At 52.0% G+C, this 22473-nt stretch overlaps 1 protein-coding gene across 2 annotated transcripts; it reads right to left on the reverse strand.

Annotated features, from left to right (window-relative positions):
- Positions 1 to 3478: 3478 nt before the first annotated feature.
- On the reverse strand, positions 3479 to 21981 carry BTBD2 (BTB domain containing 2). Of its 2 annotated transcripts, XM_057424505.1 has the most exons (9): positions 21380 to 21981; positions 16061 to 16180; positions 12602 to 12758; positions 10490 to 10595; positions 9552 to 9749; positions 7243 to 7435; positions 5522 to 5609; positions 4443 to 4589; positions 3479 to 3775 (listed from the first exon to the last, which is right to left on the reverse strand). In XM_057424505.1, exons 1-9 carry the CDS (start codon positions 21967 to 21969, stop codon positions 3614 to 3616), a joined length of 1761 nt encoding a protein of 586 aa, XP_057280488.1. In that variant the 5' UTR covers positions 21970 to 21981; the 3' UTR covers positions 3479 to 3613. The 2 variants fall into 2 exon arrangements, with proteins under 2 accessions (XP_057280488.1, XP_057280489.1); XM_057424506.1 differs by lacking the exon at positions 3479 to 3775 and having other exon boundaries at positions 4445 to 4589; positions 7287 to 7435.
- Between the last annotated feature and the right edge of the window lie 492 nt (positions 21982 to 22473).

The following is a 22473-nucleotide window of genomic DNA, read 5'->3' on the forward strand; positions in this document are numbered from 1 at the left end:
CACACAGACACACACATGGACACCCCACACGCTCCCCCTGTTCCTCATCACCCCCAGGGCACTGCAGCTTCCCCCCGTGATGGACCCGTGCGCTGTTTGTGTATTGACCATGGCACATTGCCGGGGGTGGGGGGGTGGGCACACTTCTCTTTACCAAAACCCTGTTGTTCTGCCCCAAGAGAGGGGCTGAGGCTTTGGGGGGGGGTGGGGGGGTGGAACGGGAGGGGATGGGATGGGACCATTCGTGGCTGCTTCAAGATGTTTGTCCGAATTGAGCATCTCTGGGGGAGGTCCCAAGTCAGGGGTTGGGGTCCCCCTGTCCTGGCTGTACATGGGGGCCCTGGGGAGGGCCCCTCTTCCTGAAATCGGGATTGACCCTGGTTTCGGCCTCTCCCAGGGCACAGAGGGGGAGCAGCCCCAGCCCTGGGCAGGGTTTGGCCTCACTTCCCAAGGGGGCAAAGAAACAGACAAAGAAGTTGTCAAAATCGCCTTAAATTGTGCCTGGGAGCGGATGCTGACGGAGCAGCCCAGGAGGAGCCTCAGGGCCCTGCAGCGAGGAGCCCCCGGCACTGCGGGGGTGCTGAGGGCGCGCGGTCCATCGCGAGTTCAGTTTCTGCTTTGAGACAAAGTGGACAGAAAACGGCGTTTTCGGGGTCTCTGACGCTTCCTGGAAGCCATAGGATTTAGGGGCTTTTTTTTTTTTTTTTTTAATAAAAACCATTAAAAAAATCAAATAAAAAAAAAAACAAACCCTACCCGTGCCTCTGTGCTTCATTGCTCAGCGCCGGGCAGGGAGACACCGGCCCAGCACCCCCTTCCCATGGGACCTGGGCCAGCAGCGGGTTCCTCAGCCCCTCCATGGCTGGCTCCAGCTCCCAGCCCTGCTGCAGGGTGAAAATGCATCCCCTCGTTTCTCTCTCATGTGATGGGGAGACCGAGGCTCCAGCATCTCCCTGCCCAACCCGGCTCTCCCCATGGCTCCCGCTGGCTGTTCCCATTTCAAAGCCGGGAAGCTGGTGGGCCCAGGGGGGGCAGTTCCAGCTTCCTCGAGCACAGCACCAACGCATCGCAGAGGGACCAGGCTGAGGTCCCACTCTCCCCACCCAGTACATGGATGCTCCCAACAAAGCCTCCAGCCCAGACTCTTGGATGCTTCATAGGAGAGCACTCACATAGGGGAAGGCGAGGACCCCGTGCCCTTGGTGGGGGTGAAGGTCGTGGTTGCCCCCTCCACCTTTCCATTGATGCCCCATCTGCTCCCTTCAATTCATAACAAGCAACGCTCCCGTAAAGACAACCCGAATGTCTTTATTGATTTCCTATTTACAAATCACAAAGCTGGCCAAAAGCAGAGTGTGAACACGGAACGAGAGCGTCGATACATTCATCAATACAGCACTGGAGCGGGGGCAGGCCCGGCTCCGCTCGGAAGGTGACGTGGTACAACAGGATGTCTCCTACTTCTGGGCACGGGCATGTCCAACACGGAATTACATTCACCTATCTACAGAAGCCAGGATTGCATTGAGCTGCGTAAAAGCCGTTAAGAACAGAAGCTGCTCGGGTGGCGGCGTTCAGTTTGCTCCTCCCCACCTCAAGCCACCACACCTACCTCATGGGCGACGGCCGGAGGAGGGATTTGGGAAGAGAACCTGCAGCTGTTCCCGGGAAGAGCAAGGCTGCCACATTCCAACGATTCCCACTATTGCCACGGAGGTACAAAAGGCCCCGACGCTGCTCTCGGGTGCCAGCAGTGAAGTTCCCATCACCCTTGGGAAAAGGAGCAGCGTTGAGCATCCCAGAGGACACCTCCCTCTCGACAAGGAGCGTGCCCGGACCATGAATGCACCTCACAAAGCTTGCATTGCACAGAGGCAGGTTCAATCACGAAGTCATGGACCCATCTGGTTTTCTTCTCTTTTTTTAAGTACTGGCCATATCAAAACCATCCTAAACCCTCGCGCAGGCCCACGAGAGACACATCTCCCAACGCCTTCCTAGAGAACCTAACCCACTACGGACATCTCTACGAGCTACTGGAGAGGAGGAGCAGGGTGTTCCTGGCAGTGCTGCTGCTGGAGATGGATACCCGGCAGCCACAGGCCACGGGGAGCAGGAGGAGGTGAGCCGGCCCCAGAGAGCACACAGGCACCGAGCTGTCCCTACCAGCAAAGGACAAGGAGGTTTCAGCTTTGAGCAGCTCAATGCAGGGTAACTGCTGCCCGCTGAGCTCCACAGCGCGTGCCTGGAACCAAGGGGGAGGTTTGTGAAGAGGAACCTCAGCTCTAAGGCAGCACCAGCCCCACAACGTGGACTTGGGAAGGCTCCGGCCGTGCTGCGAAGCAACACTTCAGTGACAGCTCCTTCTGCAGCGGAGGGCACAGCCTCGTGGTCCTCAAGGCTGGGCAAGGACAAGGACAAGGGCAAGTCCCCCACCTCCCTCCCAGCAGGACAGCACAGCCCTGCTCAGCCACAGGTGTACCTGCTGGGGGGGGAAAGCAACCACAAACAGCAGCTCAGAAGGGGCATCTTCGAGATGACCAAGCTCTGGGGCCTAAGGCCAGGCAACATCTGGAACTGCCCCCTCCTCCTGTGCCTGGCCAGGCCGTTGGGCTGCGCAAGCACACACAGGCAGAGAAAATCCTTAATGTTTTCCCAAGTGCTCCATAAAACCCTGTCCCTCTGCTGTGTTACCAGCGAAGGGGCAGTGGCACATCGAGCCTCTCTGCCTGCTGCGCATCCGACGTGGCCCAGGGCAGGTTTAACCATGCTCGCAACAGAGAGAAACTGCATTGAAACGTGCATGAGAGCAGCAGCAATCACAGAAACAGGGGCAGGGCAGGCAGCTCCCCTGCTCCAACCGACAAACCCGGCCCTACCTGCGAAGGACTCGGCACAGTAACAATTACTGTGGGCACCATGGGGTGTCCGAGGCTCACCCCTTGTTCGGAACGTGCTGTGGAGCTGGGAGGAAGCGCCCCCAGGACCCAGCCTGCACCCAGGGCAGGGCCAAGCCCCGTCCCTGCTCCGCCAGGAGCTCCACTCACCGTCCCCAAGGGCAAGGATTGTCACAGAGCAGGGAGAGGAGCACGAGGAGGCCGCAGTCTCTCCAGTTCTGAGGTCTCCCTCAAGACCCTGTAGTGCTGGAACAGCGAAGCCTCGGGGAAAAAGCCACTTCCCGAAACGTCCTGCGTGCGGCGGCTGGCGGGACGAGGACGGGGCCACCCAGCCCTCGAGCGTGTCTTTCTGCGGGGTTATCTCCTCACAGCAAGTCTCACCACAACCAGAGCCACTCGTTTCCATGCTTCTGACCGGTGGAAAAGCATCTACATTCGTTACAGTCCAAAAAACGCACGTTGTTAGATAGGGTTAACCAGGAAAGTGAAGAATGACTAGCCACGGACACCTACAAATGGTACTGGGGTACCAGTTAGTCTGGTACGTGATAGCAGCAGAATCACTAGCACAAGGCAAAACATGAGCTTTGAAATGATTTTACTGAGACCTTTGGCTAGTGTGGCTCCAATTGGTGTGGGCAAACTCAGCCAGGAATTTAGTTTGGAAGGTCACGGGGAAGAGGAGAGAGGAGTCCGGCGCCAGCTCCGCAGCTGCACTATGTGTAGAAGATGATCTCTGGGATTTGTCCATCCTCCACGGAGGTGCCGTTGTTGTTCCCAGCCGCGTAGCAGAACGTGAAACAGGTCTTGGCTCCCGTCGTCGGCGATTCGTGGATCACCTTGCGCAGTCCTTTGGTGCCATAGTGGGAATCTGGACCCTGCGATGGGCGCAGAAGACGCAACAGATGAGGCAGGAGCACCCGAGAGGTTTGGCCTCACAGCCTGGCCCAAAGCACCCAGCCGGGGAGGTCTCAGCACCTCCCTCTTCTAACCTGGCTCCTGCACCCCAGGGATTTGGGGCAAAGTTCTCATCTCGCTCAGAACGTGCCACTACATTGAACCGGATCTCAACAGTTAAATATTGACTTCTTAAGGCCACTGCAGGCAGGCCCTGGCTTACAGACCTGCAGCACCGACGGCTTGTCTGTAACACAGAAACAACCCCAGTGCTTCAGCACTAACACAGCCCTGTTCACCGTGGGGCAAGTTCAAAACCACCTCTGGGTGCTGCAGGGGAACGTGCTCCTGACACCACGATGCAGCAAAGGGGAGCAGACCTTTGAGAACCACAGAATGGGCTGGGTTGGAAGGGACCTTAAAGCTCCTCCAGCTCCAACCCCTGCCATGGGCAGGGACCCCTTCCACTGGAGCAGCTTGCTCCAAGTCCTGTGTCCAACCTGGCCTTGAACACTGCCAGGGATGGGGCAGCCACAGCTTACACATCAGGGCCTTGAAAATCATAGAGCAAGAGCCCTGTTGAACGACAGAGCCTGCTCTCACTTACTCCCACCTTGTCTCTTGAACCCACAGGCCCCAGTGCAGTACCTTTAGAGTAGCACATGCTGTGTAGTTGACGTTGGGTAGAATCTCAACAGGCTCCTTGAACATGACCCGGAAGGTGTTTGATGATCCATCACAGCTGAACCCCGTGTCGTTCTGCCCCAGCACCGTGTTGCTGTCAGTGTGGATGATCTGTAAGACACGTGTTAACCTTTAATCTGCAGTGAGTTGAATGCTGCCCTGCACCAGTGCAGGTGTGCTGCCCTGAACAGGACTGAATCTGAGGGGTTCAACAGTCTGACCAGCCCCAGACAGCACAAGACAATCTCTCCTTACCCCGAAGCCTCCCCGAGGACTACAGGCTGACATTCTGGGCTTAGATCTTCCCTTGCTTTGCTTCTCCAAAAGCTCAAGGGGCACCAGAATGAGACCCTGACTATCAAATAAAAGTTAACAAGCCCAGTGTGTCAGCACATCAGCCTTGCTGTGCTGGGATAACTTCCCTGGAGACCGTTCTTCTCCAGTGATCCAGACTGGGGTCACGGATGCACATCCAGGTCAAGGCACACAAGATAAGCTGCCCCAGTCTTTGAACAAGACCATGATGGACTTTGGAGAACCGAGTCCCTCTCAGTCCTACTCAGCATCCCAAACAGGATGCTGATGACATAAGGCTGCTTGTCAGCACTGCACAGGCCCAGCACAGACATAGCAATTGCTTCCTTCTCTTCCCTTGTTGACTTGTAGCTGCTCCACTCAATGTGTACAGCTCAGACCAAAAGACAGTCCAAGGACTATTGCAGCACCCAGCTCTGCTGCAGCACCTGCAGGGCAGGCTTGGCCTGGCCTGCTCAGTGTGGGAAAGCACACAGAGCTGCTTCTGAGCTCGTGTCACAGCTCTCAGAGATGTATGTTCAAAGGACAGCAAGCGGGCTTGGGGAGATGCTTCAGTGACGCATGCAAGGGAAGGCTGTAACATGGAGAGCAATAATCCCTCTTATCCCCAGTGCCCCAGCTGGCCCTCACTACATCTGCCAGCCACCCAATCTAGGAAACAAAGACAAGATGCTGCATATGCACTAGAAAGTGTAAATGAGTCCCTCCAGCAGAGAAGAGAGCATTACCTGTATATTTACTTGGTAATCCGTTGGCCCATGTATGGATCCGTATAATCCAAACCCAACTACAAATATCCTTTTGTTTACAGAGAACCTGCAGGAACAGAGCAGGGAAGTCAGACCAACTGCTGCTCCTGCACCGGTTTTGTACAAGGATGATGCACACGTATCAAACATGCTACAGTTTAAAGTGCAACTCTTCCTAATACCCAAAATCCTCTCCAGAAACCACAACCTGCAAGCTCACACCTCTGACTGCCCTAATGGGCTGGCAGCAATTTTGTTTGCTCATGTACGACACGAAGGTGCACAATCCCATCGCTGACTCCACAGTCCAGGCTCAGAAAGCATGTCAAGGTTGTGGTTCAACATCAGCATCCAAAAGCCCCAGGCAGGCAGAGGCAGGGTGCCCTGCGGTGTGGAGCCCTCACAGTAACAGCAGGCTTTCCAGCAAGGTAACAGCAAAGACCGTATGAAGTGTCATTAGATACTTCACTGCTGAGCACTGGAAGAGAATTGTTAATGTGCTTCTATTTGCTGCATATAGCTGCACTCAAGATTAAAGAGTAGAAAATAAGATTCAATAGCTCCTGAATGCAGGAATCCCTCCTGCCTAAGGCAGCAAAGGGAAGGATATTCAACCCAATGCCCTACTACAGCTCCATCTTCTCAGGCAGCAGAAAGCCTCAGCGCCTGCCAAACAGCCAACACAATTTCTTCACCCAGCCACCAACTCTTTTTGTCCTGCATGTTTCAAGACCAAACTGCAGCAGGCCAGAAGCCACTGCTCTGCAACCGGCGTGAGCTATTCAGCGCTGACACAGCACACAAGCCTTGCTGAAGACTGACCCTGGTGCTAACAGCAGTTGAAATCAGAGTCGAGTACAAGCTCCAAAAGGTCTCTGAGCATTAGATCTGAGAGCAGTAAGTCTTTGGAGGTAGCAGCTCTTCCAATTACTATGTCCCATAAAGGGATGACGGGATCAGAAGATCCAACCAACAGCTGTATTGATGTGCACGAGAACCACTGATGAAAAAGGCTTATAAATCTTAAAGACCATATTAAAGCAAGTTCCCCTTCTACCTAAGACAAAGATGAATCAGGAAATAGCCCAGGCTGATTACCTCCAGTCTTGCTCTAACCACCTGGCCACACAAGGCCTGCAGGCCTCCATTTCCCACACCACACCTCCACGTCTCTTGTCATCATGACCGGGCTTTGCTGTTTCTCTATGAGCTTAGGTCTACACAAACTAGGTATTAGCAGAAAAGCAGGCACAGCAAGCATTTTACCCTCATCCCTCCCTCAAATAGGCAAGATTAAGGGGCTTCAACAAGCCACGTATACACTTACAACCTGATGGAGCACTGGTTAGTTGACATACTCAGGCGCAGGAGGAAGCCACAAGCTGCGTGGTGACTCCAACCACTACGTGCCCATGCAGCTGCAGGAAGCCACTTGAAAAGGAGAGAAATCACCCCCCAAGAGTCCTGTGCTGCCACATTTTATGGAAACCTTTGCCAATACGGAAGCCAAGTGGCAGCCTGCAGCTGCACATGCAGGTTAATGCATCAGGAGATGCTTTTGCCCAGCAACGCTTTCCCTACAGGGTTTATATGGTGGAAGTCAAGGTCGCGCACGTAACCTTGCGGGTTTTAGGGCTAAAGCAGGCTCAAAGCTCAGTAAACACGAATCTATCAGCAGCAGAATGAGCAGAGAAGCTGACCTTATCCTGTCACTAGTCCCACTGTACCCCCAGCGGCTCTCCACCTGCTGGAAACGGCTGATGCTGCACTCCTTCCCCCGCAGGCAGCAGCGCGGCCGGTCGATGAACTCCACCCGGGGCTTTGGGTTCACTGTGAAGTGGAGGAACAGGCTCACCACTTCCCGGTCCGTGAGGATTCCCGACTGGGCAGGCCCTGCAAAGGAGCGTGGAAGCAGGGAGACGGTCAGAAACCAGAAGGGAGCCTTTGGGGATTTACATGGAGAGGCAGACGTGACTTGCAGTTAAGAGCGGGTCACGCCAGCACCGCACACGGGATCTCGGTGCTGTGTCGGGAAGTTCAACCCCAGACAGAAAAGTGCTGCTGAGTTTTATGGGCTGCAGAGTCCCTGCACGGGGCACGTTCCTGACACAGACTCAAGGCGCAGCTCTGCAGAGCTGAACTGCATTTGGCTAAGAGGACTGATGTAAAAACCTGAAGCAGGCAGCTAATCCTTCCCGCACTCCCTCAGGAGATGGTAATGCTGGGGAGACAGGGGTTTTCATACATCTACACGGGTATTTTATAACATTACTGATAAGACATCATGAAAGCCCACGAGGGGAAGTGGGAGGAAACGTCACCATCAAGTGCTTTTCAGTCAAGATAAAGGTGGTTCAGCTCACACCCCACTCCGATTCCCTCCTTCCCTTGGGCATTTAAACCCTGCTTTGTGTTGGTTTAGAAATGATATCCTTATTGTAGAATCTAGGGGGAAATGCTAGTGACTTCAGCAAGAACTGAAAAGCATTCTCATCTTTTTTTGCCAGGAACCAGATGGGTTTTTTCCAAAGTGATGCTAAATTCAAGCTTTGGAAACTACTTCAAAGACTTTCAAAAGTGGAACCAGCTAAAAAATCAGCCCTCAGCAGAAGAGTCAAAAGCTGCTCTGCACCTCTGTTTGCAAGAGGCTTTTAACAGAAGCTGCTGCATACTGGAGAAACAATAGCATTAAGGGCTCTTTAATGTGGGAAGCCAATGCCTGCCTACTGGTTGGTCCAAAACTTTCAGCACATGTTATGCAGACATAATGTGGCCCAAGGCTGCAATAGGTAGAGATGAAAGGATTTCAGGAAGTCGACTGTTAACAGATAAATGAGCTTATGGATCCTTTGCTCAGCAAAAATGAGCCCTCATTGATCGTGTCTAAACTCATCCTGCGGTGCTGGGATTCAACCCTCAAATGGTTCAAATTACTTGCTCCGAGGGAAGGGAGCAACACATTTGCCAGTTAAAACATCCCCATGCAAAACTCCATGTTCAGTTCCAGGCTACACAACGAAGCGGTGAAACCACTGCCTGGAAAAATCCTTCTTCTTTTCAGAGTCACTCAGCAAAAGGGGAAAGCTGAAGCAATTCCAAGGCAGTCCCTTGTTGAAGGAAGAGCTGACCGGCGCAGCCTCGCAGGTTTGGGGTTTCTTTTGCTCATCTTTTTTAGGTTGAAGTGGAGAAAACCTCCTCAAAGCAAGAGGACTAACCAAAGATCCAAGCTGAACTGACAGCATGGGGAGGGGTACTGACATTTCCAGCTCAAAGGCATCAACCCAAATATGCCCAAATTAACAGGTTCCTCCCATAAGATACGGGAGATTGAGATGAGCTCTTAGGCAGAAGCTCTTCCCTGTGAGGGTGCTGAGGCACAGGGTGCCCAGAGAAGCTGTGGCTGCCCCATCCCTGGCAGTGCTCAAGGCCAGGTTGGACACAGGGGCTTGGAGCAAGCTGCTAACAGACTGAAGAACACCTGCAGCTCAAAGAACATTTTGGGAGTTCTTTCTGTTATGGGACTCTTCTCTGAACAGCAGCAGCAAGATGAGGCCAACCACCCTTGGACTACAGGTGGCAGCAGACAGAGGATGGGGAGAAACAGCCTCATTTCTCTTTGGGAGCATGCTACAACCAACACCAATTATTTGCAACTCCATTAGCTTTGTGTAGTTTAAATGCTTGGAACGGTTACAAGGGAAAGCACCTGAACGCATTTAGATCTTTGCTCTGGGATGAATAAGAAAGTAACCACCTAAAAACATACAGTGAGCCCAAAGCCAGCTATGATCCGACTTGCTCCTCGCTGATGGAACAGCAGTCTTTAAAACAAGGGTGAATGAGCATGGATGCAAACAGCATTTACACAGGTGATTTAGAGGATCAGTGGGAATGGGGACAACCTCAAATCATTTCAGGACACACAGAGAAAAGCCACTGTCATGTATCTGACTCTGCAGCTCACAGAAAGCAAAGACCAGGGTTGCCAGAAACACCTTTGTTCAGTTACCTGCTGCAAACTCCTCAATAGTCATCAATGGGAAGCGGATAAGAGAAAGTGCTTTGCCCAGAACTTTCCGCTTGTTCTCTGGCATCACCTGAAGCTGCTGCCGTTGACACTCGGCCTCCGACCAGCGAACCACTGCGTTAAACAAACGAACCTCCCGGATCCCCAGGGTATCCCTCTCCAGCACCGCAACCAGGGTGTCTGCAAGGCAGGACAGACAGGGACAACTTCAGGCACCATCCCAAATCACCCCTTTCGACCTAGCCACAGTTACCCTAGGTACAGCCGAGGTAAGTAGAAGAGAAGCAACTAAAAAACCTCTGAGGAAGATTTATCTGCATATTCCATAAGCAAGTAACTCGCTGGAGCAGCAAACAGTGTTCATTTCATTGGCATATTAATGGAAGTGCAGTAGAATGAACTGCAACTCACTTGACATCAAATCTGGATGAAGCGAGCAGCATGAAAGCCAGAAGGTTACCCTCCAAAGTCCATCTCATTAAAGAGGGTTAAAGTCTACATTTTAATGTTTATTCAGGGTGCCCAGCAAGTCTGGAAACTGCATGTGATCATTAAAATAGCCAGTTCTTGCTTCCAAAAACTCAACACCCTTTTAGCTCCAAAACCTGACTCAGGGAGCAATGCCAACTCCACAAAAGAAGGTGAGTTACACCCACCCCAAACCTGCCAACATCAACAGAGGAAATGGGCTTTGTATCGTGCCCAGAAACTCAAGCTGCACCAAAGCAAGCAGATCCCAGGATATTTCTGCAAGCCAGCATGCTCTTTTGCAAATGCCTTGTCTTGAGCCACTTAGTGCCAGAGACTGTTCCTTCAACAGATTGCTCCAGAACAGCAAAGCCACAAAAGAGAAGAGTCAAGTATTAGCCTGTAATAACTTGAGAGGAAAGCATGTAAAGGGAGGAGGGAGAAAAGCTTACCCAGATCAATGTCTGTAAACCCCTCCGCATTGATGGCATCCGACGTGTTCTTGTCTATGTTCTCCAGGCAAAGGCTGGCCAGCTGAGGCTCATCAAAGAGTCTTGCCTAGTAATGAAGAAGCAGTCGTTATCACAAAAGGTATTTTAAAGTTTACACGAAGTAAGGACCCCCCCTTTTCTCCCAGAGCCTGTCTTCATTAGCAATACCATGCCTGACTGCATCAGGAATTCACTGGCCTGCAGCTGTCTTTCACAAGCAGTTAAACATGACACAGCAAACACCAGATAAAGCTGTGTTTGGCATCAGTTCTGGTTTAGCTGTGCAGGTCTTCAGGCACGTCTTTCTTCTAACATCACAGCAGTTAAGGCAGCTAAAGTGCTTTCTAGCACCATACTGACCATGGCAGCTGAGCATGGGTAGCTCTTACTACATCATTTTTTATATTTAGAAGAAAGCTTTGCCCAGGGACTCCAGGCATGCTCCCTCTAGGAACATGCAGAGACAGCTTATTCTGTAAGGACATGGTCACACTGGTCTCATGCATTAACAGGCACATTGTTTGTATCCAAGGGAGATGTGCAAAACCCCACGGGGCACACAGCCTGCTCTGTGCATTGGAACGTTTTGCACAGGAACAGCTACTCTCATCTGGTTACCTTAAAGAATTCCCCCCAGAACAGGTTACTATTCCAAACAAAGCCTGCACACAGCTTGGAGAGTTGCTCAGAATCTCTCTACCCAACTCAAGTGCAGTCACGTAACGACTGCACTACCACTTCATATCCTCCTGGAGCGCCAAGACATGGTGCAGTGTAACGTGGAACTACTTTGAGGACTTGATCCTAGTACTTCAAGTCAAATAAAATCCCAGCCTTATGGCAGCAAACAAGCGAAGAGCTCAGCAGCGACTGCTTCAGGCCACCACTGCTTCAGGTTCTGTGAGGCACTGCCACCGATGCAGTAACTACAGTCAGAGCCTGAAAGATGCTTGTACTGTTGATGAGGAGGATAAAAGCCAGCAGACACGTATGCTGGGCTAGGCAAGACGCCGCTTCAGAGCCAGACCACCCGAGTGCCCTGGTCCCCAAGTCAGGGCAGCTGTGAAAACTCTGCCAGGTTTAACATCAGAGATCAGGGCAGCTTTCCTGAGCTGGCAGATCCTCCAGAGCTAGTCCCTATTTCCTAAAGGAATGAAAGCCACACACACAAGGCCGATTTGCTTCTCGTTCCTACACCACCCAGAACGGGGTGTCCCTGGCAATGCTAAAGCACCGCAACACACCGGTGACAGCACTGTGGTACATCATCAGCTGCCAGCAGAGAGGGTGGCAGGGATCAGAAAGAAAAGAGGGGTTTGGAAAAGGGCAGGGTAGTGATGCAAATGTAATCAACCTGCATGCAAAGTCTGATCTTCTCCAAAATAAGCAGTAATAAACACTGGCATGTACTTTGCTGCTTAAAGAAGTCGAACAGAAGGTGGAGGAGTCCTGCACTCACAGACTGGACCATCACAGGCAAGGATGTGCAACTGGCCTCATAAAAAGGCCAAAAACCACAGCTGCACTGAAACCCCAGGTCTGCATGCCTTCAGTAAGGCAGAAGGGTGAGCTGGAACAGGCTGAGGAAGAAATCACTTTGCTCCTCTCCTAAGAAAATAACCCAAAGCACTCATGAAGTTAATTTTCTTTCACCCCCATTTCAAGGAAACTATTGCAAAAAAGCCCTTTAAGACTGTCTGACCAGCTAGATGCAGCAAGCTTTGCACAGAGAAAGCTTATCAACACCAGTCCCGAATCTGAACACATGAACATCCTCTCATTCCACTTTTCTTCTTGGCAGATGAAAGATTTCCACCCTGTTCATTTCTTCCCCAGCTCACACTCTGGAAGGAATTGCCTGCCACACCGAAACAGAAAGCAGATCTGAAACAGCAGCGGCATTTGCTGTATTTTATTGTTCTTTGTAAGAACCTGCCCATCAGCACTGAAAACCCATAAGGAAGACTTCAGAACGACACAGAACTGCTCCATTTTGAATCCTCATCTCCGTAACACTTACAAAAGCTCTGGTCTCTTATAGGGATGGACCCTGCTCAAGGGGCTCACACTCACCTGTGTTAACAGCATAAATGCGTTGTCTGCACGGAGGTTTTTTTTAAGGAACTCCACACAGTGAGCTTCCAGGGCTGGAACTGCATATTTTTTAGCTGTGTAAAGCGTTGTCATAACAGTCTCTGGTCCGATCTGAACTTCGTCTGAATAAAGAAATCTGAAAACATTCAAACAAACATTGCTCTGGTGAAGCCAAGAAGATAACAGGGTAAAAACGCCTTGCAATTCATAAACAGCATGTCTGTGCTTCTGCCCATCATCCTGACCCCGTTTCCTGCACTTGAGAGATGGAAGTGTTCTCACAGCCTTTCCACTGACTCTGCTTTACCAAGGAGAAGCTTTCTGTTTTAAATAAACACCCTTTCCAGTGTAACTTTCAATGAATGAATAGCTGGGGGATCTGCTGCAGCATCTTGGACTGTCCAGCATCCCACAGCCAGCAAGCTGCTTAGCCTGCCACTCAGGCTAGGCCAGAACAGCCTCTGGCCAAGCATCCCCCTTAAAATTAATGGGTTTGGCTGTTCATTTAGACTAAACAGGACAAAAATTCAATCCTGCCTGCTTGAGGAGACAAGCTGGTTTACATACTAATTCAACAATGATCAAAAGCACCCAGACATTCACTGCCAATGAGGTGTCTTCTCCATGCCCCACTTTCTCATCCCCTCACTTTATTGTGAACTGCTCCATTTCATTATCCAGATGTTCACGTACAGCATGCCATCAAACTTCAGCATAAAGCAAGAGTTAACTGCAATGCAAACACAAGGACGGCCACGCTGAAAGCAAAGCATCGGCCTTCTCCCGTTAGGTCAAAACAAGGAAGTACATTCATACTGCATGGAAAAACAAAGGTATTCATAGGAAGCCTGAGCAAGTCTCCTCATACCCAAGCATGCTGATGAGAGACAACAGGACCTGACAGGCTGGGTTCAGTAAAAGCAGTTACACACTTGATGTCAGTCCCAATCCCATGCAGAGTTTTTGTTTAGTGTTTTTCCTCTAACCAGTCAAGCATTTGCCAATCAGGATCTGAAAGGCAGGAAGCACAGTGTGTTAGCTATGCTTGGCATTCCTATTCCACGGGATATTTTGGAAATCCCTGCCATTTCTCCTCCTAGATTCCTCTGAAGGGGGCACAGCAACACAGTGAGCAGCTGCTGTTCCTGGAGGCTTCAGGCAGCAGAAGGGCTCTTCCATGAGGATGCCAGGCAGTGTTCCTGTCTGGAGGGACTTGCTGCAGAGCAGCAGTGGAGCTCCTGGTCTCCTAGCTACAGAGGGCCAGGATGCAATTCAGGGAAGCATAAACAGGGGGATGCAGAGGCAGGGAAGTGCTCTCATTGCTGCTGAAAGCAGCTTTTGTGCTGCTCCAGAGCATCTGTTAATAACAGCATCAATCACAGGCTCATGAATGTACCCTGCATACATCCCTTTCGCCAGTCCTGTTTTCACCAAGTAATCCTGTTTATTACAGGACTAAAAAGGACACAGTTGCTGTAAAACAACCACTTCTATTTACTGCAGTGACTATGTCAGTGTTGATTTTTACGACAGTGCAAACAGCGTGTCCTGAGGGATAGCAGGAGAGGCTCAAACTGTGGGAAAATGCAGTATCAATTTAAAAGAAGATTTGGATTATAACCCCAGGGAATCAAAACTATTCTTTGGGTTATGAAAATAAGAACAACAAAAAAAAGCAGCTCCTGCACAAATTCAGCAGACCTCTTAAAGCCCACCAACACAACAACAATCTAGTGCCCAGAAGGGACCTTCTGCTGACCATTCAGGATGGGCACTTTGTCCCTTGATGAGCTCCTAATCCTACAGCACTAGGCCATGGCTTGGACCAAGTCCAGAGACATATGTAAGGATCAGCTGCCATTTCAGATCAGTGAGACTGTTTTCACTCTGGGAAAAGTTCATACCATGTACTTGGTATGCTTCCTACTGGAACGCAGCACCCAAACTTCCTTTGGCACATTTAAGCTTTGAGCATTTTAAAAGTGACAGCTTGATTCCAGATTTAAGCATCCAGTATATCACTGGACCATGTGCACAGCTACTGCAGCATGACTACTTGCATGACTGCAAGCTTTAGAGGCACTGTGATAATGCACACACATTTTCTCTTGTACAAAATAGAAACATTTCTGCTGAAATCCACCCAAATGCACCATTTTCATCTTCTCAGGTGCTTCACTACGTAAAACAGATCTCTTCCAAGATCACACTGCTTATCCAAGTGCTGAAAACTCAGCACTGGCAGGGAAACACCATGACTGCCTCAAATTCACTCGATATTTTAGCCTAAGTTTTAAAGCTAGATGCTAACTCTGCACTCCTGAGATCTACCTGGCTGGTAGAGAGTCAGATACCAATTACAGGGATTCCCCAAGTGCTGGTGTCTGGTTGAAAACGAGCCAAAGAGGAGGGGGCTCCCTACTATTTCTGCCTTTTCATCCTGGAGAAGATCAATTTTTACATCTTCTAAGCTAGCACAGTCATGACCAAAGCGCTTCCTGAAGGTAAAGCAAAAAGCGTGCCAAAGCTATATATAGTCAGTGCTCCCAAGAGGAAGCGAGAGGGGAACATGTCAAGAGCACACAGGATTGGAAACCCCTGGAAGTAGGTTACAGAAATCCTGTAGAGAGGGGACAATGACTTTTCAGCACACATTCAGGATCGCTGTGGGATGTTATAGAGCACCAGCAGAGCTTAAAGAAATCGCTGAATAGGATGTTATGGCCCCTTCCTCCTCCTGCCCCCAGCACGAGGACTGACAACACAGGCTGTAAATGTAAATTCAAAACCAGCTCTTCAAAAGAGGAGTAAAACACACAAAAGGGGAGATACCACACAGAGTGGCCGACACTGATTCCATCCCCTTACTTACCTTTTATAACTTGCTCATTTGCCCATAACCTAAATGATCTCCCAGTATTGGCAACTTAAAGAGTTTTAAGAGGAATACTTTTCCCCACTTCTCTCAAACAGCATTTGGATCACATCAAACCAATGCATGAAGGAGAGTTTAAGAGAATGCCTGAACAGCTTAACTGCAAGGGCCAGCATGTGCACTGGCTAACCAGAACACCTCCCTATTGCTGCACCTGCGTGGTGCAACTATATATAACTATATATTCACACAATTATATACTTATAGTTTAGTCTTTCCATACTGCAGATCAAGGGCAGGAGGACATATTCATTTCACTATTGCTAAGCCAAACCATGGAGCAAGTCAGGTATTTATCTGCAGTAGCTATTCAGTCTAGAGCACCCAGGAAAAGAGGGATTTAACAGCAGCATTTAAACACCTTAGAGCAGAACAACAAAGAGGGATTTCATCTGGAAACGTAACGCTCACCGTTCTACAAAAGAGACCACTGCTTTCATTAAAAATGCCTTTTTCTACAGTAAATCTGTTCCTTCCAGTTATACCGGATGTTAGAAGCTTACTTCAGCAGAGCGAGGAAGGCAGCAGGCTCCACGTCAGGCAGCTCAATCTCTGTAGAAGTCGTGGCCATTCCACCATTAAACATCGCATCGAAGACTGCGCTGCCCACGGCCAGCACAAACCTATCATCAAAAAACAGGCAAAAAAGCTTGATGTTAAATCATATCCACTTCCCCCCCCAAAATCCCAGGCTGGCTGCTATTCCCTAAGGCCACCCTCAGGAAAAGCAAATCGTTCCTAGCGTTAAAAGCAAAGATGTTTTGCAACAGAAGGGAGTGTCAGGGTTTCTGTTCATTTGCTGCAAGAATACCAAAGCTGCAACTTCATCCTGAGCCCTGTCCCTGCATGCAGCACAGGAATGGCTCCCCAAAGACAGGAGTTTGTGCGTCATGGAACACAATACACGTGGCTGCTTTGCAGAGCACCTCTAAGAGCCTACGGATCATTCGTGAGGTTGGGAAGCTACGAAACACAAGGAAGTTAAGGAATCCAAGTTCTTCCAGTGAACAGGGCCCAAGTCTTGGTGCAATTCCCCCCAGTTACGGAGTGAAAACACTGATGGAAAATTTGTCACTACACACTACCCATCCCTCTCCTTTCTCCCCGGACAAGGAAGACATCCTCGGCGACAGCAAGCTCTCAAACCCTGCCAACGGCACTGGGAGCTGTGGACACCAGCACCTCCTGCAGCACCCAGCACCGGGGCTGCCTTCCCCAGGCACGCTGCTGTCTGCTTCCATGCAAACCCTGCTCCAGGCTGAGCCTAGAAGGCAGAGGAAACCTCACACGAAGTAAACTAACACCGTTAGGTGCACACCAACCCTGCTGCGCGTTTGGCTGGTAACCAGCAAGAGGCATTATCAGCCCGACAGGAACAGGAAGCAAGAATTCCCACAAACCAGGTCTGAGACCGAAAAGAATATCCCAGTGCTCCCATGTAAACAAGATTATTTCCCCTGCTGATAAACACCAACCCCTATTTTAGGAGCAGCACAGGCACAGACCAGGCTGCTCAGAGGCCCGTGTGTATTTAAGCTGCTGTACCTGCCTTATGGTTCAGAAAAGCCATTTGGAGACCTTCCATTGATTGAAAACACAGAGGCAAGTTCTTCCCCATAAAGCCACCTTGTTTCTGGGGTCTGCAATCAAGCAGCTCCTTGAAGTTCAGGACAGCCACAAAGGTCACAGCTCAGCAGTGCGGGCCAGCAGAGGAGACGAGGCTACCAAAGCGATTCCTGCAACCACTTCTCCAACCAAGTATTAAAAGGAAGAAGCTGGAAAATTCAGGGGCCCTCACCGCAGCAGTCTGACTTCAATGGAGAAGCATCAAGAACTGCAGGGGAAAAACCTGTCCAGGACAGAGGCTCAAGACAGAAACCTCCAACTGGACCCCAAGGAAAGGCCATCACTGCAGGGGAATTTCAGTTTGGTTTGGCTGCAGCAGGAAATGACACAGGAGCCTTTTTTTATTTCCCTTTTCAACTAAATTCTTCATTTTCTCCCTTTTCACTCCCCTCCCATCCAGAGGAGGCCTTCCATGGACACAATGGAGCAAAGCACCATGGATGTGCCAGGCCTGTTTGCTGTGACAGACTGGCTGACAAGCCGGGTTGCGTTGTTTCTGATGGGTTAAGAGAGCGAGGGACAAACCAGGGCGGTTACAGAAAACACACACATGCATATTTCTATCAAAGAGTTGTGCAGAAAAATGCCCAGAACAAATAAAAACCCCTTCTTCACAATACCAGAATTGCTAGTTGAAAGAAAAATCCTTGTTCCTACAGGAGCAGTGACGGTGGCGAGACAATCACAGGCATTGTCTGCTACTAAAAATTAACATACATTAATTGCACTCTGAATTTTCCCTTCTCACAGCCAGCACAGTGCACAGCCTCCATGAGCAGCTCTCAGCAGCTCTCTGAAAAGAGCATTCATTTAAAAGGACCTCAACAGTTTTTGCTTCCATTTCACTCGAGGACAAGGCAGTCTGACTTTGTTTCAACTGTTGAGCCCTAAAGGGATCCCAGTAGGTGGCACAGAGATGCACAGGACTCCAAATCTGAAGTTCTCTTAAAACATCAAGGGAACACAATGCAAGAAAATCCCTCTCTCTTCATGGCATCTTCTTAAATCTTTCAAAAATCAGCATTTTCAGCAATAAGTCACAGGAACTTCCATAAGGTTAATAATTTGATTTGTCTTCATGAGGATGCAAAGTTGACCCCAAAGGCTTTTGAAGGTCAGCAACAAAATGCCCTTTATTCTGCTACTTACAGCTTCCTACTCACCAGTGTTCACTGCTTCCTTGTTCACCTTGGCACCTCCATCTGTCACCCAGTTTATCTGTATACCAAACAGTCCTGCTTCCTTTCTAGGCACTAAGATGTATTAATAATAAAATAAATCACTCCAGAACCGTAACTATCCACTGCTGCATGTCACCTTCCTTCTCCATCTGCTCCATTGTGGAGAAACCTTAAAATATCTGTTCCAGAAGAGCTGGCAAATAGAGCAACACGTGATGTGCTGGAGCTTGGTGAAACCATAGGTGATGAGAAACTAATGAATGATGATCGTTTGCTGGCTGCATCCTTCCAGCACAAGGACTTAAGAGACACCAGGTGAAAGGAGCAGGAAGCAGGTTCAAAACCCCCAGGAGAAGCCTTTCACACGCAGCCGCAGGAGCTGTGCAGTGGGACACCTCAGCACACAACAGTGGAGGGGCTGCCAAGCAGTACACATCCAAGAAAAGAGAGGATGAGCTCAGAAGAGACCCCTGGAAACAAGCAGCCAAAAACGTGCCCAAGCTGCAGATCTCCCAGGCTGGAGCATACACAGGGATGCATCACCACACGCTTCCCCTGTTCCCTTCTGGGCCATGTTTCACACCCATCACACCCATGCAGCTCCTGGTAGACGAGGTTTAGATGTTTCTACTCTCCCATGTTCTCAATGAAGCAAATCTGGAAAAAAGACAGAACAAAACCCAAACTTCCCTCATGTTTAGCCTAATCTACACACTGACCTTGGCCATGCTTGCACTGAGGCAGCCTCCTCAGTCCAGCCTTGACCTTAAGGCTGCTCCATCTCTATGGCTGACTCAGCAGCAAGAAGAAACAAACTCAAGGCCCAGAGACTGAGTTTCCTTCAGGGTAGGCAAGTAACTTCCACAGGCTCTGGAGCCTCCTAAAGGTGGAAAACATCAGATCTCAGGGCTTCAGATGCTTCACAGGACCGATGCTTGGATAGATGAAACTTCAGCTGAACCCAGCACAACCACTTACCCCATTTATCTACAAACAGGGCTTTTCACACACAGAACGAGCGCTCTTAGTCGCTGTGTGAGATATCTGGTGCTGCTTCTAGCACAGGGATGAGAGACACCAGGAGAACTGCTGAACTTGGCACTCTCTTAGAAACCCACCTGAACCTACAGCTCTGTCACACTCAGAAACATGGTTTGGGGTGAAGGGACCTTAAAGCTCATCCAGTTCCAACCCCCTGCCATGGGCAAGGACACCTTCCACTACACCAGGCTGCTCCAAGCCCCATCCAACCCACTCCAGTGCAAAATACCTTGCGCTGTCAGGCTGCTGCGGGAGAGCTGCGAGCAGAAGGGGTCTGGGTGGGTTTATTTTAAGCTCTGAAATAACCACTGTACTTCCTGAATCATCGGGGTATCCCAACTGTAATATCAATTAGGCAAGTTTTACTAAAGTCTATATGATCTGTAAGTGGGATGACACGACATCTATCTTTACCACCCAGAGCACAGATGGATTTCAAAGCAATTAAGCAGCATTTCACTTTGGGCCTTTCTGTCTTGCCTTCCCCCCCCCCCCCCCTTTTTTCTTTTCCCCCCCGAAAAAGCTTAATTTATTTTCCATTTATTTCTGGGCTGAACATTGCCCCTCCGCACCTCCACCAAGCTTAGTTCTCAGCACCAGAGCAAGTTTACCCTAACACTAAATAAGCCTCAAGTTATAAAATAGCAGAACTGACCCCCTAAGCACTCAGAGCAGCCTAAAACAAGAGTTTTGACCGGAAAGCAAGAGAAAAAGGGAAATCTGAAGGGGAAGCCTCCAGGAACACAGGCACTCAGGAGAAAAACAATCGTCTGAAGCAGTTTGGAGCAAGGCTCCCTTTGCCAAGCACCAGTTCTAAGCACACCAACAAGCCTGCCCCCAGTTACAGCAGGTCCTGGCTTTGAGCACAAGGCTCTGGCATTTGCTGTTGGCATGGCTGAGCAGCCCGGGAGGCACTTCCCGGAGCTGTGGGGTGTGAATGGCATGCACCAATTCACCAAAGCTGCCCCGAGAAGCAGCCAAGCATCCACAGGCTACAGGGGTTTTGCATTATCCGGGTGGAAGCAATCCCAGCTTCTCAGGCAGTGCGCAGCTCAGGGCTGCAAACTCTTAAATGGCAGCTCGGCCTTCAGCATCAAGCTCGACTGGTTCCCTCACGCCCAGATGTCATTCTCAATACAGCTCTTCCAGCATCCTGGTGTCTGGTTTACAGTAGAGGATTAACGCCCCAAGACACAGAGAAAAAAGACGCAATAAAGGTTATTTTTAAAAGCAAACGCTGTGGCAGAAATTCGGTTTCTCAAATGATTGCTTCCCTTTCCACCCCCAGCACTCCCAACGATCCCTATTCCTGTCAGCACAAATCACGCCGTCTTGGAGACTATTCCCCCTCTCCTTCCCTACCCACCCAACCGAGAGCTGCTTCCAGGCGAGTCCCAGGCATTTGGGGTTTTCCCTCGCACCTACCCTCCATGGAAAACGCTCCAGCCCAACGCCAGACCCATCACCTGGGCCGGTAACCGTGCGGATGCACAGCACCATGACCCGAGGGCTGGCAGAGATGTGAGGTGACGGCGGCTGACCACGGGGAGGTGAGCACGGGGAGGTGAGCACGCCGCGGGGCACAGGCACCTCCCGGCATGTGCGGGAGTAAACCGGGACGGTCCCAGCTCCGGACTCGCAGCAGCCCGGCTCCCTCCCTCCCTCCATCCCGCCGCGGGGTGCGAGGGGAGCTGGGCCTCGCTGAGGCCGCATCCCCCGGCGCCGGGCGGATAAAACTTGGGTGCGGTTCCCCGCTCCCCCTTCCCCAATGGAGCCGATCACCCGAACCCCGCACCCTCCTACCGCATCGCGCCAGCACCCGCATCCAGCCCGCGGCCTGCCCCCGGGGCCCAGGACCCCCGGCCACCTCGCAGGGCCCGCGCTTCACCGCACGGCCTCCCCAGGCCGCCACGGACCCTGGAGCCCGCCGCTGCCCGCACCGGTCCCCGCCCGCGGGTCCCCTCCGCGGCCCACCTGTGCGCGGGGATGCGCTGCGAGCCGCGGCCCTTCCCCACCAGGAAGTGCACGTCGCTGAGCACCTCGTTGTTGAAGAGGAAGGCGAAGCGCTCCTGCACCGTCGGCTTCGTCGCCTGCCAGTTATAGACGGGCTCCCGCTGCAGCGCCCCGCCGGGCCCGCCCGCCCCCCCGCCGCCGCCGGCCCCCGCCGCCCCCGCTGCCGCCGCCGCCGCGGGGCCCCCCGCGCCTCCGCCGCTGGCCGCCGGGTTGGCAGCGCCGCACTGGTTGTAGGTGAGGCCGGGAGGCGACGCGGGGGCGCCGTTGGTGCAGGCGGCGGCGGAGGCGGCGGCCCCGTTGCCCGGCGGCGGCGGCGGCGGCTGCGGGCAGGAGGAGGAAAGGCCCCCGGGGCCCCCGCCGCTGCCACCGGCCGCCATCTTGTGCGGCGGAGGCGCAGGAGCGGGCGGCGCGGGGCGGCGCTGCAGCAGCACCAGCACCAGCAGCGGCGGGCGGGACACGGCGGCGGCGGGCGGGAGCGGGGCGGCGATGGCGATGGCGGCGGCGGGGCGGCTGCCGGCGCTGATGCAGAGAGCGGGGCAGCAGCGGCGCATGGGGCACAGAGCGGAGCCGCCGCCGGCCGGGCCGGGGAGGGGAGGGGAAGGGAAGGGGGGGGGGGGGAGCGGCGGCGACAGCGGCGGAGCGGGGCGGGGAGAGGGCGGGGGGCGGTGGCGGGAGCAGGCGGAGCCGCGCCGGGGTGCGGGGCGTGAGGGGAGAGGGGCTGAGGGGAAAGGGGCGATCCCTGTGGGAGCGAGGGGCTGAGGGGAAGATCCCTGAGGAGGGAGGGAGGAGAAGGGGGTGATCCCTTAGGGAGCGGAGCCTGAGGAGGACAAGGGGGGCGATCCCCGAGGGGCGAGGAAGGAGCCGTGCCCTGAGGAGGACAAGGGGGGGCGATCCCCGAGGAGCTGCCCTGGGGATGAGTGGTCCTCCCGAGAGCGGAGTCGTTCCAGGGAGGATGAAGGTGGGGAGGCCCAGGGAGCAGTTTATGGGGACGGTTCATGGAGGGGCGGTGGGGATTTACGGGGATGAAGGGGGGCAGTGGTGAGGGAAGTTTGGGC

Source organism: Pezoporus wallicus, unplaced genomic scaffold (genome assembly GCF_028554395.1).
Source record: "Pezoporus wallicus isolate ANWC-B61680 ecotype Strahan unplaced genomic scaffold, APGP_CSIRO_Pwel_v1 contig_8376, whole genome shotgun sequence".
In the NCBI taxonomy this organism is placed as follows: Eukaryota; Metazoa; Chordata; class Aves; order Psittaciformes; family Psittacidae; genus Pezoporus; species Pezoporus wallicus.

Coding starts and splice junctions, on each gene's coding strand:
- BTBD2 (XM_057424505.1), bottom strand. CDS start 21,969: ATGCGCCGCTGCTGCCCCGCTCTCTGCATCAGCGCCGGCAGCCGCCCC. Junction 5,610..7,242: donor GGGACTAGTGACAGGATAAG/GTCAGCTTCTCT, acceptor CTGTTCCTGCAG/GTTCTCTGTAAACAAAAGGA. Junction 4,590..5,521: donor ATTACCAAGTAAATATACAG/GTAATGCTCTCT, acceptor CGTGTCTTACAG/ATCATCCACACTGACAGCAA.